General features: G+C 41.2%; 1 protein-coding gene across 1 annotated transcript in view; it reads right to left on the bottom strand.

Moving 5' to 3' along the window:
- Positions 1-1,922: 1,922 nt before the first annotated feature.
- The window catches only part of CCDC146 (coiled-coil domain containing 146), a 140,591-nt gene continuing 124,372 nt past the window's right edge, over positions 1,923-18,141 (bottom strand). The window contains exons 12-19 of the mRNA XM_007450083.1: positions 15,799-15,887; positions 15,547-15,711; positions 14,083-14,307; positions 12,281-12,509; positions 7,864-7,992; positions 7,201-7,338; positions 3,722-3,970; positions 1,923-2,369 (exon numbers count right to left, since the gene is read on the bottom strand). Of these exons, the coding sequence (XP_007450145.1) occupies positions 2,166-2,369; positions 3,722-3,970; positions 7,201-7,338; positions 7,864-7,992; positions 12,281-12,509; positions 14,083-14,307; positions 15,547-15,711; positions 15,799-15,887 (1,428 nt within the window). The 3' untranslated portion in view covers positions 1,923-2,165. The remainder of the gene's footprint in view (positions 2,370-3,721; positions 3,971-7,200; positions 7,339-7,863; positions 7,993-12,280; positions 12,510-14,082; positions 14,308-15,546; positions 15,712-15,798; positions 15,888-18,141) is intronic.

The following is an 18,141-nucleotide window of genomic DNA, read 5'->3' as shown; positions in this document are numbered from 1 at the left end:
TCGTGAACGTTCAGATGGAACTGTATTTAATATTATAAAGTTATTTTTATATTTATAAAAGTTTGATTTAGTAATATGTAGTCATTTAAAAAAACACTGAAGGTTTTAGCCTAACTCCTTTGTTCTTTGAACGTAGCCTTTTATTCCCACCAAGAATCATGACTCCATGAACATGTTCCCCCAGAGACCCCCATGACACCTAACGAGTTCTACCACGTTTCTTTTTTGTTTCCCTCTCTCTTCTACAGTGACGTTCTGACCATAAATACAGTTGCTTCCTGGAGTTAGCCCCAAACCCTTTGCTTTCCTCTCTTCACACCATTTCCCTCAGTGAACTTGTGAAATTTTAAAGATTACAAATATCACTAGCCAGTATAATAATTCAGCTTTTCTAAAATCATCATTCTAAAAATTATCCTCTCCTACAGAATTTCCCATTTAGGTCAAATATTTCATGGTCACTGAAGCTCAAAGTCTTGGAGCCATATCAGCAAGGCGGTGCTGGTTTTTCCTCTTGATAAGGTCATTATTTTTCATTCCCCTAACACTTTCCTCTTCACACCCGGGTTGTTTCTGCTGCTTTCTGAAGTCTCATTCATCTGATGCATATTTGAGATAAACACTACTTTGATCCTGTCACCCCTCTGCTCATAATCCTTCAATGGCTTGCCATTTATTACAGGATAAAATCCAAACTCTTTGACATTCAAGATCTCCCAAATTCTGGCCTTATACATTTCCCCAATACGAACGTTCTGTTCCAACCAGCCTCGCTCACTGGGCCTTGAACAGAACTTTTGTCTTCTTACTTCCAAGTCTTGCTCAGGCGATTTCCCCCTCCTGGAATCCCCTCCACTTACTAAAATCTTATTTATGCTTAAGGGCCAGATAAAAAGTTCCATCTGACTGTGATCCCTGGCCATTCCAGTGCACAGTGGCATCTCACCCTCTGGACCAGTAGCACACGTTGTACTATTTAAGCATCCAAACCTTTGTAATTTTTAAAAATTATTTTTCCTTCCTACGTATTTAAACTTCCTATGTGTTTATTTTTTGAATCCCTAATTACTGATCCTACAACATAGCAACTGTGTGTAAGTATGTAGTATTTCTCTGCATTAAGCACACAGCTTACACAGCGTTGCTTGTTATAGGCTCTCTCAAGGAATTGCTTTTTAATGACTTCACAAAGCAGTCAGGTTAGATTCAGGACTCCTAGACAGAGAATGAGATTCAATTTCCCTCCATTCTGTCAGGGTGGAGGCTTGGAACAGATTTTGTTTGATTTAGAAAAATAAATGAATGTGATATTTCTCACTCCCAGAGTCATGAAATGAAATTCATAACTGATAACAATATGAAATAACAATAGTTTGAGCATGTTAATGAATGTAAAATCACCAGTTTCAAATCTACTTTTATATTTTTATGTGAGAAAGTAAACAGAATTAGCAAAATATACTTGGGTGAAATACAATAAGAGTAACGAAATCAGTGGAACTGGCCACATTTTCTCTTTCACATGCAAAATTATAAATATCTTCATTGAAATTTTGAAAAATCTGGTATCAGAACAAAGTAATCACAAGTGTATTTGCATATAACATGGTGGAAAATCTAGATTTATAAGAAAGATAAATTAGGGCATAATTGTTTTTGCCCAAAGGGATTCTTTATTTGTAAAAAGAATCACTATAACATCACTTTAAAAAAGACAAGCTTCCCTACTGCTTTTCACTCAGTTTAGATTTACTGACATCAACTTGCAGTGCAACTATTTATTTAACAAAGTGAGTTATGCCCCTGCAGTACTTGGGCTATTTTTCTTTTCAACCATTCTTTCTTTTTCTTAAAAGTGAGTACATTGAACAGGATCTGCTTTTCTTTCTTTAATAAACAAAGACCACCGTGCCGACTTCTATACTTCGCTGAAAAGGTATTTATTTTTATTGCATTTTTATAGCACGCAGTCTACTATATATTTCTGAAATGTAACCAAGAGATAAAGTGAAAAAGAAAGAAATTGGTGAGTGTGATAGGAAGGAAGCATATGTTGTGGATACTCTGTCTATAATTTAGAGCTATTACGCTGACGCTTTCCAGCTGTGGATGTGAAGAAGCCTGGTTGAAGTGCCTCCTTGAGAAGCCTGGGTTGGTTCACATGTTCAGATTTCAATTGGCTTTATAACAGGTTTCTTTATGTGCCTCATATTGGCCCCAGGTTCACTGGGCTTAAAAGGAGCCAAAGCGCCGTACGGTTTTGGCAGAGGAAGAGTGGACTCTGCCTCTGGGATGTAGGCATTTGGACGCTGATCCGCAGTTGTGTAAACACCATTGGGCAGCTGGCGATTTTCTGCTTCCAAGAACTCCTGCAAAGAATGATTTAACCTTTTCAGTTTTTGAAAACTCAGGTAAAGTCGCTTCGTCCTCAGGGCCCATCAGACACAGCTGGGTCTGAGCAGCCTTCAGCTATGCTTGCTGGCCGATATTCCCCAAAGGGACAAGAGGGTGTGAGGGTGCGTCACCAAACACGCACACCTGCACACACATTTTGTCTCATTGGAATGACCCACGTTGCTCAAGCATCACTCTACTCCTGGGGTTTAGGGTTTATCATAAACTGGTTGGTAGGACCTAAATTTGCTACATTCCAAACTCAGTATCTTTCATTAAACACTAAGTATTTCCATGTTTGTGACAAAGGCAGGATAATCTATTTCCTTTGGTAGGTCACTGGTGAGCAAATGGTACAAAGGAGGAGATAAGGAGTAAAGTAGAACCAGTGGAGAGAAGTGGTCAGCAGCTTGCTTTGAGCCTCAAGATTCTGCCTGTGTTTCTGGAAAACAGAGGAATCTCTTATAGCATTAAAAAGAATTTGAAAAAATGGAGACAGGTAACTGACAGCTGGGACACCACAGGTAAAATCTGAATGCCCTCAAGAATATAATCCCAGGCAGCGTGCGAATGACATATCAGACCCTGTTTGCAGGAATTCATAGTATGTGTTTGGAATGCACCTTTTTCTTGGGTTAGGGAGGGAATGTTGATCTTCCGGGGATGTCTGCTCTGTAGTCTGAGAGTGAGTTATAGGTCCCCAGGATGTAGTCTCCTCAGAAAGAGATGCCTAATTCCACTCTAAGATTATTGAAAGGTCATGGGAGTAGGAATAAGAACTGAGCCCCCAGTGTGTAGGTGGTCAGTGATAGACTTAGGTCTTTGGTGGGAGAAGGGTGGTACTGAAGCCTAATCGTAGCTTCTGCACCAGCTGCAGAGTCAGCAGAAGCCTGTGACAACCATAATATGCTTGAGGCCTCACAATATGCGGTGGTGGCCACAGCAGATGGACATTGAAGAGTAAGGTATGGTCTGAGCCAGGGCGCAAAGACAGAGATTAGAGACCTAGGATAAAACCAGTGCCAGCCTGGTCATTGCCATGCCAATGGGAGGTCCTGGTCTTCACCATATCAGCCCAGGATAGAACACTGTGGGGTGGGACTTGATGCCCGCCCAGTGTTCTCCAGGGAATATTCTGACCCTTTGGACTGTTGTACTTTGCTTGCCTACATAATACCTTAAAAAAGCAAAACTTGTTTCTAATGACTTGCTGGGCCTATGTGTGTGGTAGAGTAGAACATTTTCATATATTTTGGGAGGATTGACAACCGCTGCGGCAGCCCTTCCCGGCACATTTTACAAATGCAACGTAGAAGCCATAGCTTACCCGAGACTTTTCAGCGATGGCCAAGGCATACATTTCTTCATCTCGAAGTACTTTCAACCATTCTCTCTCAATCTCTTTATCGAGGGGCAGACCCTTTTCCATCCTGGAGTTGCAAGTGAGGATGAAGTCTTCTTTCTCCTTGATTTCCTTTTGGAGTTCAATGGTCATAGCTTGTTTCATGGACAGCTCAGCAACAAGAGCCATCATTTTTTCAGTAGCATCTTTGATCTTTTTCTGGTAGCCATTCATCTAGAATTAAAAAGCCCAAGGCTTAGCCTATGTATACATTCCATGAAGACTTGAAGAAAATGGCAGGCTTCTGGCTGTCTCTGAGGTGGGCATTCTTGCCCGAAGGAAGGAAAATTTAAGTGGGAATTCACAGAGAATAAGAACTGGAAGAGACCTCAGAGATTCAGCCCAACACCCTGGCTGTGAAATAGGACAAGGAGGAGGGAGAAGAAAGAGATCTGTTCATCTAGTTATTGGATTTCCAGGTGGGTAGTATTGAGGGGAATAGTTTAGTGTCTCTGTTTTTAAGAGGTGATAAGGACAAAGGAAAGGGTATTCTTGATGTCTAAGTTCTGGCCTAATTTTGCCATGTTATTAGTTTGCCACTTATGCAGGGCGGAAAATCTGGTAGAACAGAATTGTATTAGTTATTAATACACTTGCTTAAGTAAGGTAATCAGCATCCGTGATGATTTTTAATGGAAACTATCACACTTCAGTGTGTTTGTATTTTTGATCGTAATTCCCAGGATGCATCATTATGAGGTCATAAGCAAGCATGAGCTGAACTGGAGTCTGGCCAGTAATTTGAAATGAAATGTTCCTAGTTGTGTGTGTATGTATGTGTGTGTGTGTGTGTGTGTGTGTGTGTGTGTGTGTGTGTGTGCGCGTGTGCCTACCTTTTCATATAAGCTGTTTATTATCAAAGAATTAAAAGAAGACTAGGTGGGAAAATTGGTTTTAAAAGACAGAAAAGTAGTAAAATTGGAATTGGTTGTTCCTGTAAGCTTTCTGGCCCACAGCACGGCCTTTCAGTGTGGCCAGAGGCTGGTGAGGCAGTAAGAGGTGACTCCCGCCACCTGCCAACACTCAGTGTCACATTACCCTGCCTTATTACTTCTTCATATCCTTTCACTACTGACATTATAATATAAATGTATTTGGTTATTTGGTTATAGCCTATCATCCTACAAGAACGTACTCTTCATGGGGACAAGGACTGTTTGTTTTATTCATGAGGTTCCCACTGCTTGGAATATAGGAGACAAAATTAAAATTGAATGTTTGTAGAATGAAGGAATGAATCAATTCTTAGTCTCTTTTAATTGTTCATTCCTTTGAACCAAGGTAAATTGAGACACGAATATGAGCGTCCAAAAACTACACCCTACCTCAAAATACTTTCTTCTCTTAATAGAGAATATACTGGTCTGTGTGTACATTTTCTTACAGAAATGTTGCTGCTGGTGATTTACGTGCCTCTGAAAATATAATGACCAATTATTATGTGAAAACTTTGTCTCTTTAAGGGAATAGGGAATATAAATTTCTATAACTTCTATACTACATTAGTTTTCAGGAAGCATAATTTGAATAAAAATGACAGGCATTCAAAGCTTCAATGATGAGTCATTATCTATCTTTTAAATTTTATTAGTCATTGCACACTTAAGTGTGTGTATAACTAACCAACCCCCCTTCTCCATAAATCAAAAAAAAAAAAAGGATGGTATTATTCTGGGTTCTCTGAATCTTTGCTGAGATTTCCCATTTTCTGTTCATTTGGAAAACTTGTAAGAGGAGCTATAAGCTCTCTAAGAGAGATGAGATGTGCAACCTTGTTGAACACCCGCAAGGGCCAGCCCACTTCTGCTCGACTGTGTGATGCTTGCCACCACTTTAGCTGATATCACACCCATTTCACAGATCAGGAAACTGAGTTTTAAGACCATTTATGTATCTTTCTCAATGTCACTTGGTAGTGTTGGTAAGTCACAGATCTGGGATCTGAATGTCCTTCTGTCTTCCAGCTCTGCCTATTCTGAGGAGATTATTTTAAATGGAGGAGGAATAAAGCCAGGTAGAGAGCATGGAATGTGGGGAACAGAAAGGGAGATAAATCATGAGGACAGGACTCAGTAATGCTGGAAACTTCCTGGTCATGTGGATCGTCTCGGCAGCTCCCATTTGTGTTTCTCTGGCTTAACAGTTGACTTCTGGAGGGACTCTGCCGTCAGCTTTGACAAGCAGGCCTCAGCAAAAACCAGCTTCCCCCAAAGAAAGGGAAATTCATTTTGCAAAATAAAGGAAGGCAACATTTAAAGAAACTTCGGACATGCTACTTCAGGCAACGTTCATGAGCCGAAAGAAGTCTTAACATTTCTTATTTTATGAGGTAAATTGAGATTTGCACAAGTGCTGTTGGCCTCATCAGTCTATTAGTGGAAGTGTAAAGCCAAATAAGAATGGCCAAGAAGCCTTGAGATTTGCAGTAGTTTAGTGTGCCAGAACTGTTTCTAAAACGGGACTGTTAACTTATTCAACAAACGTTTTTCTAGAGTTTAGCACATGCGAGGCATTGGGGAAACTAAGAATAAGGAACAGTCACTGCCCCCAGGAGCCCACAGTGGGTGACACCATTATTCATGGCGTCTTCTGAACTGTCTCCCCACACTACATGGTGTGGACACTGTGTCCCTTTCCCTTTTGCACTCAGCAGCTCCAGTGACTGTTGCTGACTGACTAAAAACCCTGGACTGTCACAGAGGGATGCTGCAAGGGGCTGGGGGTGCCAAGCTGGCAGCAGACCCTCTGATGCCTCATGGTGCAAAGTCCTGCTGCGTCCAAATCACCAGCCTCCCTCCTGCTGGCTGCTCCTCTTGCTATAGCTTCTAGCAGTCCCTGCCTGACCCTGTAGCTTTGGATCAGAAGCCCTGGTATTTTAAGCTTATGGAATTAGGAAGCCCCATGTTACTGGCCTTTCCTCACTAGTGAGGCTTGGGTGGGGGCTCCACCCCAGGGAGTTGTGTGACTGCTGTTCTCTTTAATGGTCCCCTTCCGTTGCTGGCTTCTGGCTACTTCTGGATTCAGGCAGCTCCCATGCAGACCTCTGGATAAATGAGGCCCTCCCTTCACAAGGAACTAGAAAGGACTTAACATGGCTCATGAAATAGGAAGATAATGACTGTCATATTTGAATAGGTACCCTGTTAAGTGAAACTTGTATACTGTCATTGAAAGGTTTAGGATTTCCCACTATAATGAGAATTCATTCAGGGCACAAGACTGAAACTTATCTTGGACAATTCTCCAAGAGTCATCTTTACATTTTAAATTTTAATTCTTTGTCTTTATCTATTCATAAAGCCTAATCTCTCCGGGGCTTCCCCCAATAAATGAAGCAGTCTGTGGAAAATGGAAGGTGATAGAGGAGGAAGGGCAGAAGAGAGGAGGCGGGGACTTGGGCAGACCTTCTTGGCTAGGAGCAGTGTGTCCTGCTTGCAGGCCTGCGTTTTGCTGCAGAGCCTGTCCGTGAGCCGGGAGACCTGTTCATAGATGAAATCCTTCTCCAGCAACTTCTCCTCCTCCTTGGCCAACTGTAGTTCCAGCTACGGTCGAGAAGAATTTCAATAGGAAAACAAAGTCATGCAAGTCAAAATCTTTCCTAATGAGAGCACTATTTTCCCCCCTTAATGAAGGGGGACTTCATTAACGAACATTAATGACTTAATGAACTGGATGAAGTCAAGACTTCCCCTCACCCCCGCCCCCGAGGGCTGTGGCACTTCTTCCTCCCCATGGCAAAGAATGGCCCTCTCAGCTCCTTCTAGCTTCCATGTTGCCATTCCTCTGATATGCTCCCATCAGGAAGACAAACTAATCCATTCAAGATGCCAAAATTGCTCCTGTGGGCCGTGAGACAGAGATGGGCATTTTGAAAGCACTCAGGTTTTAACTTTTTTGGCAAGCATCTAAAGTCAAGCTTAGGTTTCATTACTAGATTGCAATGAAAGGACTATATTAGTGACTAGAATAATGAGGGATGAATCCTCATGACATGAAACTGTACCACAGATATCTGTGGCACTGATCGACAGGGGCTAATAGATGCTATTTTAAGAAAAGACATTTACCGCATCCATTTTTTTGATCATTTCTTCTTTGGTCATATCTTTCCCTGGAAGGAAGCGTGTTCTGTTCTCACCCTCAGGATTTATAAACTGTTTCTCCAGGTCTTTTATTCTGTCTGTACACTGTGAAAACTATTAAACAAGAAAGAAACAGTAACTTTGCTCAGTAAATCTTAAAGTCACATAGCCCAAGGTCTTTAGGGTCTTTCTAGGCAAAAGTGGAAGGGAATTCTTAACACCCCATCAGCTGGGACTTGTGGTTAAGCAATGTTTCTACTCACGTGTGGTACAGTGAGGAAGATGCCTGTTAACTGACTTTGAAAAGCAAGGCAGTGACTTCTGGGTCATCAAAAAAAAGCTGACTTTACAACCAGTCCTTTTATTGCTTCCCATTTTGTGTTATACTCACGGGATGCTGTGTGGTTGCAGAGCTCCATCTATACAGACTTCACCTCTTTATTGAATGTTGTTACAGGGGCCAAGGCAGACAGCACAGCATACAGGGTACACAACATACTAGACTCCAGTTTGAAACCCTTTGCTGGCAATAGGCTTAATGGCTTCCCAAAGAAAAGTAAAATTCTTAATTACTAGGTCAACACAGGGTACAGTCTGTGAGGAATAGCCTGAACTATTTGTATCTTTTTTGGTAAACACCCAATGTAATGTTTTATATATTCAACTATATTTGTTGACTCAATGAGACTTTGGAGGTGGATGAAGAAATACAGAAATTCTCAAGCAGGAGTGGCAGCCACACTTAGCTGTTTTATAGGGAGAGATGTAGAACACAGTGAAAACCAAGTCATCACTTTTAGCTTTTCTACTGAAAATCTGTATAATCGCAGGCAAATCATTTATCTTCTCTAAATCTTAGTTTCCTCAACTATCAAATGGAAAAATAAGTCCCAAACTCATGGGATTGATCCATTAAACAAGATAATATATTTAGAGTACTTTAAATTGTTAAACTTATTCTCTTCCCGACAAAAAGAATTTCAAATGGTGACATGAATATTTTTTTTCTTCCTGTCTCTCCACACTTAATTGCCCTTAATAGGGAGTTAAAAGTATCCATGTATGTGTATTTGTTGTATTTTTTATTAACAACATTTATTGTCTCCTTTTGTTAATTAGGAAATTAGATAAGAAAAAATATATGGTGCTTGCTTATCAAAGTGGTGCCTTGATTGATCTTATTTCCCCATGGGCCTTTGAGGAAAAACTGTATCCTTTTTCGATATAAAATAGTGCTCTTGTGTCCAAAAACAGTTCACATGACTTCCAGGAGCCCTAAAACCAGGCTATTATTACAAGTAAAATATTGCAGGAAAATGTGACTTATGATAATCCTTGGACAATTAAAAACTTTCAAGCAACCAAAAAAAAGCAAACCTTAAGAGAATTCTGAAAATGATACAAAAAAGGGGAAGATTGAAAAAAAAAAAACACAAAACACTGCAGCTATAACAAATAACAGGATATGAGAGAGATCTGGCACTACACGCAAGGTACAAAAACAGCTTGTTTGAAGCTTGAAATTTCACACCGTATCCTTCAAAGGGCCCATGTGATTAGTGCTGAGTATACAATTAAATAATTAGGTGCAGTCTGAAGACTAATGCGAAACTTTCTATTCTACTGTCCTTAAGCTTAGAACTAACTCTGGTAGGACAGGGAGCTGATGATAACACATAGTCCCTATGCTTCAATTCATATGCAGTCAGAATCATAAACGCTCACACCAGGCAGGGTGTACTATCATTGAGTGCATAGTATTTTCCTCTTGGGTAAACTGAATTCATATTTTATACTGGATTACTGGTTTTATATAATAAATGCTAAGTATATATATATATATATATATATTTTTTTTTTTTTAAGAAGAACTAATTTTATCTATTTTAATCTGTTGAATAGAAGTATTAATTTGCAATTAACACAAGTAAAATGCTTCCATAGTACAGAGTGAATTTTTTCTGTTGTGGATCTTACTGGATTTAAAGTCCTTTTGTTCTGCTGGGCATCTTGATCATGTAGCATGGGCAAAGATGGCCTTGAAAGTGTGTTCTGGGAAAGACCTGGAGAGAGCCGAATTATTCTGTAAAACGGAGTGAGACAAGTGTGGGGTGCCTGGGGCGCAATCTGGACAGTAAGGCTGTGGAGGGGAGATGGGGGGTGAAAGATGGAAAGACAAGCCAGTGAAATGGAGCTAGGCTAGGGCGTTGCATGGGGTAGTACACCTGGGGGACTGTTCCCAGTGGTGGCGTGGGAAGGCATACTTGTCTGATACTTAATTTGAAGTTCTTTGCATTTCTTTAATGTACCCCCTCACACTGGTGCCCCGGTTCTTCAGTAAAGTCAGTTCACAGACACAGGCCTGGCATGAATGGTCTTGTGTAGGTGTAGGCGGAAGTTGGAACCAGTCCCGAGTCTGCACTGAAGTGGCCCAGAAGTGGCCCAGGCACTGTGTGTCAGGATGATAAGCGGATCGCCCAAAGGAACCACTAATTGGAAGCGGGAGTCAGAGCTGCAGGAATCCTGGGGAGGCTTTGTGGGAGACCTGGGGGAGGCCTGGGGGATGTTCCAGCCAATCCATCTAATTCAGGGCTACACTTATTGAAGAAGTGAATGGGAGAACATATGGCTAAAGAAACAAACACTGGAATCAAAACCTTACCATATTTGTGCAAAATGAAAGATCCTATCATCTGTATAGCATATTACACGTTGAAATGCCATAAAATATGAAAGTAGAACCATCCTTCAGTTCCATAAAGTCCTGTGAATCCCATGACATGATTAATTTTTTTAAAAAATGACCCCAAACTGTGTCTATAGCATGAGCTAATGAAAACCATTTACTTGTAAACCTAGAAAACGACCAGAAGGATTTCGTCCAGATTTCTGATAATTTTAATAGTGATTATATGTTGGGGATAGAATTTTTTTCTTTAAAATTTTTGTATTTTTTCCAAAACTTCATTAACAGAGTATGTCTTTTTTATTTTTTTTATTTTGCGGTACGTGGGCCTCTCACTGCTGTGGCCTCTCCCGCTGCGGAACACAGGCTCCGGACGCGCAGGCCCAGCGGCCATGGCCCACGGGCCCAGCCGCCCCGCGGCATATGGGATCCTCCCAGAGCGGGGCACGAATCTGCGTCCCCTGCATAGGCAGGCAGGCCGACTCTCAACCACTGCGCCACCAGGGAAGCCCCAGAGTATGTCTTAATTTTATAATCAGAAAAAAATCTGAAAGCAAACCTGACATTTTATTATTATTTTAAAAAATTTTGGCTGCACCCCGTGGCATGTGGGATCTTAGTTCCCGGACCAGGGATCGAACCCACACCCCTGCATTGAAAGGTGGAGTCTTAACAGCTGGACAACCAGGGAAGTCCCTAAACCTGACATTTTAGAAAACATGTTATAGGTTAAAATGTATTCCTGCTACACTGAGTCAATAGGAAAAAGTTTAGGCCACGAATTGTTTAATTTTTTCTTCTGTTTTCATTAAGAAAAAAGTATAATTATTACATATGAAGAAAATGGCTTTATATTTATGGTTTTATTTATTTACTTGCTATTTTATGTTTAAATTTTATGACTTTATTCCACTTTAAAAAAGGCCATGTCAGAGGCCAAGTTATTAAATTACAGGGAAACTACAGGGGTTAATGAGGAGTCTAATTATATGCGATTACTCATTAATAAGAAACAACAATCTTGGTTCTAGAATATCAAAGAGAATCAAAAATAAGAGAGCTAGGGCTTCCCTGGTGGCGCAGTGGTTGAGAGTCCGCCTGCCGATGCAGGGAACATGGGTTCGTGCCCTGGTCCGGGAAGATCCCACATGCCACGGAGCGGCTGGGCCCGTGAGCGATGGCCGCTGAGCCTGCCCGTCCGGAGCCTGTGCTCCGCAACGGGAGAGGCCACAACAGTGAGGCCCGTGTACTGCAAAAACAAGCAAATAAACAAGCAAACAAAAAAAGAGAGCTAGATGGTCTGCAGGATCTTTCCAGCAAGCATCAAAAACATAATTATGAATAAAAATAAAAACAAACCAAAAAAAACCCAATTATGCTGGCCGTAGTGAAAGCCTGGCTTACTGAAGTTTTGAGCTCTGAAGCAGCTGAGTTAGAGCTGAAATTTGGGAAGGTCTAAATTCCAAGAAAGGCAGAAAGTGCTTCATGGGGGAAAAAAAGATAATCTGTAGCTCAGATGCCTGAAGCACAGATTCTACCCTGGAGCAGTGTTCAAAGGCATTTTTAAACAGGACATTTAACTCAAGAGTTCTTGTAGGTACCAGGAGTAGCATGGCTTGATTTACATGTAAGAACTTATATGACCTACAAAGCAATAAAGGAGAAAAAAAAAAAAGCAAATGTTCCCAGGAAGTGTGTCATCAACACTTTTCCCACCTGAATCTGGAGCACTGCTAAATCAGCATCCAGAGCCCTCTTGGCTGGTAGCAATTTCCGGGTCACGTGAATCTGTCTTTGCTTCTCCGCAATCTTCAGTTTCAGGAATTGGATCTTTTCTTCCAGGACATGTATTTCAATTTCTCCATTTAGCTTCATCTTCTCTTGGATATTTATTTTTTCATAAAAAATGCACACTTCCTCTTCCCGCTCTATCAGCTGAACACCACTATGGTCAAATTGAGAGGCAGAGGCTAAGAGGATGTTGAGGCCACTGTTTTACTAGTCAGTGTGGTTCTCTCTGGATTTGGGTGCAAAATACACATCAACACTGCATGATTCCAGAAGACAACAGATATTCACTGTTGGCTTTCTAGTTAAAATCCACATTTTGAATTTTTCTGGGCATGGGAGAGAGAGGGTTGTGTAGAATCTGGACTCTGAGCTGACCATGTTGTTGGCCGGCCATAGTATCTCTGCAAGTCCCAGTGGTCCTCCAGGGGTGGAAAAGAATGTCACTCCCCACGGATGAACGACGTGATCCCAGAGTCTGATTTTCTGCAGACCCTTTTCACGGGCCAGACCTGCCAACCGAGGGCTGGCCAGAAGTACCCAGGCAGGGGGCCAGGGAATGCGTTTCTGGCAGCTATTCGGTTCTATCTAACTTACCAGGACCATTAGGCTCTTCTAAAGTTAAATATTTCTGATGTACATTTCCCCATAAACAGGCAAATCCCCATGATTATAGCCGTTTGTAATCATGCCAGAGGAAAGACCCCTCCTTGTGAGGAGACTGTGGGGAAGAAACAAAGTAAGAATTTTCTTATTCCAGCCCCCGAACTGACCAGGGCCTGGGAGCACACTGCCTAAATGCTTTGGTTTGTGCCAGGAGCCAAATAAGAGGACTTTTTAAATTTCCCCAGAGAGAACACCTGCCAGCCCTTTGCAAAAGTGGTGTTCTTCACACCCTGAAGTTCTTCCCCCACACCGTGCATATCCATTATCCCCAAGTGCATCTTTAATTGCTTCTATCTCTTTCTCTCTCTCTCCTCCCTCAAAACATGTGTTCACAGGGGTGTATTTGGCTAATCTTAGCTCTGTATTTTGTTTCATTTGCCATTCACTGGCTCACCTCATGAGCTTCTTTATTCTCTTGACAACAGAAGCCAGGTGTGATGCGTTACCACCTTTCTGTACTTTCAGGGCCCAGCACTTAACACAGAACACAGCCTTACACAGAACAGCACACAATCAAGGTTTGATGAAAAAAAATCTAATACCTGATGTAATTACTACAGGGCTCTACGATCTCACACACCAGATTTCTCAGAACACAAGCAACTTGGAAAAACTGTTAAGTAGTAATCAATTAATAATATTGTTATAGCTGGGAGAAATAATGCTACTCTTGAGGGTCTTACTTACTTGCTAGAAAATGAACTGGGTGAATGGCTTAATGAATAAACCTGTCGCCCAAGTGAATACAAGATCCAAAGACTTATTTATGTCAATTATACTGAAATAATTTGATGGTATCCTGATCCTGAGTGGTAGCCTGGTAAAGGACTTTGATCCTTAAGCGAGCAACTTGCCAAACCCTACTCTTGGCTGTCTTTCTTAGGAGGACAGAGTTTCTTATTTTCAGGGAAAGCACACAGCCCCCTCCCCGCCCTGCAAAGGCTGATGAAACCTGAGTGTCAAATGTCCCTCACTATCCCTTGTCAAGTCTAGAGAAAAATGTGCAACATTTCTAAATCGGATCTCTGGGTGCTTTGCTCTCCCCTCAGGTTCCCGGTTTTTACCTTTCATTTCGACGCTGAACGGCTTTTTCGTATTTTTTGCGAAGCTGCACCATCTCCTCTTCAATCATTGTGATCATGTTGGCAAGTCTGTCAGTGTTATTTAACTGGGCTTCCTTCTTCTCTTTCATTTCCTGAAGTTTTGCTACCATTTTGCACACATCGTTTTGCATGCTTTCTCTGATGGTAATGTTGTTGGCATGCTTCAGCATAGAATATTGTAGCTTTCTTTAAAAATAATGGGAAAGTGGGTACGATTATAATTTCCTTTAGTTTCTTTAAAAACAATAAAGACTTCTGAAACACAAGCAGTATCAAGGTAGCTCTTGATTTAGTGCGTCCCTTGAAATGACAATAGAAGTAACGATATTCATCATATGATACTCTTCAGGAACTTCTGTAATTTCCTAGGTCTCCGATTTGCCCTTATCTGGATTAGGACATCTTTCCTTTGTGCCCCAAGTGTCTGCTGCCCCATTTATCAAAGCAAGAGACTAAAGTGATTCATTTACTGCTCTGTCATCCCCAGGAGACTCTGCTATCTTGAGGGCGGAGGCGGTTATATCTGACAATGTCCACTGGACCTAAGGTAGTGCCTGACTCAATATAGCATCACAATAAATGCTGAATGAATGCATGGCCTCTATAAATGATATTTTACTTTCATGTAGGATGAGAAACTGATTAGGATGTTAGATTTGCCTTTTCATACCAATCCCCTCACACCTCTACTCCCACCCAACCCCCCTCCACTACCCCACACACAAGAGCCCGTTTTGTAATATCTTTATAAAAGGAAACAGCAATAGCGGCCACCAGAAAAAGTTCAGGTTGTATAGACTCTGTGGATCAGGGACTAAATACAGGTGAAAGATTCTACCAGAACTTGGCACACGGTAAATAATAAAGTTTAAAAAAACAACCATTGGATTAATCCATTTAATAACAAAAAGTCCTATATAAAGGACTATTTCTATGGGTAAAAAAAGTGAGCCCAGAGAGCTAGCATAGCTTACCCAAGATCACACAGCTAATGAGTGGCAGGGCTGGGGTTTGGGTCTAGAAAGCCCCCTCTCTTAACCACCCCGCCATACTGCCTCACATAAGCTCATCAGATGCTTCACACCTACAATCATGGGATGCTGGTTTATAAACATTTGATTGTATTCTAATATTAAATGCAAACTTTCAAATTTGTGCTTTTATTTGTAGATGAGTAAATGAAAATGAAGTGAGCATAGTTACGGAGTATAGTTTTCCATCCACTTAAATATGGCTCCCAAACAGAAGCATAAGGAATCACATTCAGATGCTTACCTTGTCAGCTGTAAAGCGGGGTGTGTGAGCAAGGGCTTTTTTAGTTTTGTAAAAGACTTATTTTCTATTTCAGCATCCCCCAGGGTATTTTATCACTTAATGACTCCGAAGAGAAACCTTTGAAAGGACAGTAGTTATTATAACACTTACCTTTGTTGAGTAACTGCACTATTTCTTAAAATTTCCAGTTCATTTAATGACATTTTATGCCTTTCTTTTATTTCATTGACTTTCTGGTGAGCTTTGTGAAGTAAGTTAATAAATTTGTTTCTTTCATTTCGAATAGCGTCATACAGTTTCGCAAACTCTCTGAGTCTGTGAAGATACAAGTGTTTTTGAAATTTGTGAAATAAATAGGTTTTCCCCCAGCCAACTAGGCAAGTCCTCATGTAATTCTTTTACCTCCGATGAATTTCTCGTTTTTTCTTCCTGTGTATCCGGATTTCAAGATCCTTTGCTTTGATCTCCCTAGCAATGTTGGCATATTTTTGCTGAAATACAGAAATTAGTAGTGAGATTTTAAAAATAGTCTACCACCAACAGCATATGGATGCTCCCAGCCTCAACCCATCTCATTACTGTCCATTAAGGACAATTCTATCTTCATCAGCTGGGTCGTTCAGATCAGGGGGAAGAGGAAAGGGGGAGGGGGATGAAAATTGCCTGGCCAGCTGAACTGAATCACATTGGCTAGGACAGAAGGTTAATTAAAGGAGAGAAAAATCGAGAGAGGAGGAAAAGAAAGGAGACTGCCCAGGTTGGTTTGAGGAAAAGTTCGGGAAACTTTTGAAGAGCGGAGGAATGATTGTGGACAGCACAGCCGGGCTGGGTGAGTGAGGAATTTGTGGAAGATAGATGAGAGAAGGAGACTTGGAGTCAGTTTTGATAAATGTTACGAGTTGAAGGCTCTGTGATATTTTGTGAGACTGAAGCCATGCTTTTAAAGCGCTTTTCCATTTTTTTGTACGGTGGGTGTGTTTTCCTACACAGTGAAGCGCCATGCTGAGACCAGCCCCACGGGGAGCTGAAAAACAGATTACACATGAATATTTTAAAAGACGGCAGTTATATTTCCAAAGTGCTCAATATATACCAAATGTTAAATGCGCTAGTTACGTTCTTCAAATACAAAGATGCTGGGTCCTTTATCTAGGGTGAGAAATGTATTCAAAGAAGTACAGTATTTTGCTAGTAGAAACCAGAGGAAATAGTTTCTGCTGGCTTTCTCTTAAGGACCGCAAGAGCAAAACCCGTATGGTTATTCAAACGAAACTAGGCATCAGAGCCAGGATTAACATGTAGCAATTTTAGGTTGTTCTCAGTGAGAACGGGAGTCAGCAAGAAACTAATATTATTTAAGTAACTGCCTGTATGAAGAATTAAAGAGATAAAAAGTGTAGTGTCATCCACTCCATCTTGGAGGTAGCAGTAACATTGACTTTTTTTTCCCCTTCACCTTTTATCTTAGGGATATGGATGAGAGGTGAAAATAAATAAGATTGACTCTTGTCTTAAGGAAATTATAGTTTATTTCAGCCAATCTTTAACCGACTAATTCCCAATGCTAAGAATACTTAAGGAAAACAATATTTTTCCTTTATTGATTTCCATATTTCAAGAGAAATTGATCTTCTTTGAGAGAAATTAGAGAATTGACTTAGCTCATTTAGTAATGAGGTTCGGCTGACATAGATTAGTCACACATAGATAACACATGTATCGGGTTTTGAGGTTAATTAAAAGATGGTCTAGTTCATAAAACAGATCCATGTTCCTCGTAGTAAGTATCGCTCTGTCCTCTCCTCTCCTCCTTTTGCTCCTGTTCGTTCTCCCCTCAGGCAGCCTTCTTTCCCCCGTTCCTCCCTGGCCACTGCCTTTCCTTTCTTTACTGAAACGCAACTACCCCATGAATTCTTCTGGGCTTTGCCTCAGCTTCTGGGACCAGGGTCCAAACTGCTCAATAGGGATTAAGTGACCTTCACCACCTGACCTTTCCTGCTCTCTGGTCTCACTGTTTGACACCCTTTCCCCCATCTTCCCATGCCCCGGCCATGCTAAACTTCTTTTAGTTTATCTCTGTCAAATGTTTTGGGTGGGTGGGTGGGTGGGAAATAAACAGTTAAAGGGCAATTTGAATAGTTTGCTGTGGGTTGTGTGATGTAGATCTTCACCCCAGTTTTCTCTCATCTGTATTTAACCTCATGGCTCACGAATGCTTTGATGTGAGTTCTTTCTGGAAAACAAGAAGAAATGCTACCCTGTGTGAATGCTTGCTCAGAATTAGACAAAGCTGCACTCAGAAAGAGCCAACATCTGGGTCACATGGTAAATTCAGGTATTCTATTTTAGTAACATGTCATTATCGTATTCATTTTTAACAGGGGACTTCTGGACACAATCCTTACGTGGAATAAATGATTCTAATATTAGAGTTTTAGCTAGCATGATAGGAGGGTTGTTTTTGCTATTGGTTTCCTTGTTAGTTTTGTTTGGGGATGTTGCACTGGCTCAGCTCTGGTACTTTGTCAGGAGCCCAGGAAAGTCATGGGGTGAAGCAGTTACTAAGGGTAATTGTCCTAGGATTGGTTTAAATGATGCTGGCTTGATGAACTTGGGAAGGAGAGTGGTCTAATGCTGTGGCTTCTGAGTTGTTCTGGGCAAATCACAATGGACTACGAGATGGTGGTGAATCACAGACACCTGCGCCTGCGTGCCTGTCAGCCGTGTTCCCTGAAGGCACCCACC

Source organism: Lipotes vexillifer, unplaced genomic scaffold, assembly GCF_000442215.2.
Source record: "Lipotes vexillifer unplaced genomic scaffold, Lipotes_vexillifer_v1.1 scaffold712, whole genome shotgun sequence".
Lineage (NCBI taxonomy): Eukaryota > Metazoa > Chordata > Mammalia > Artiodactyla > Lipotidae > Lipotes > Lipotes vexillifer.
Note: the sequence above shows the minus strand (reverse complement) of the source record. Positions and strands in the feature narration are given on the sequence as shown.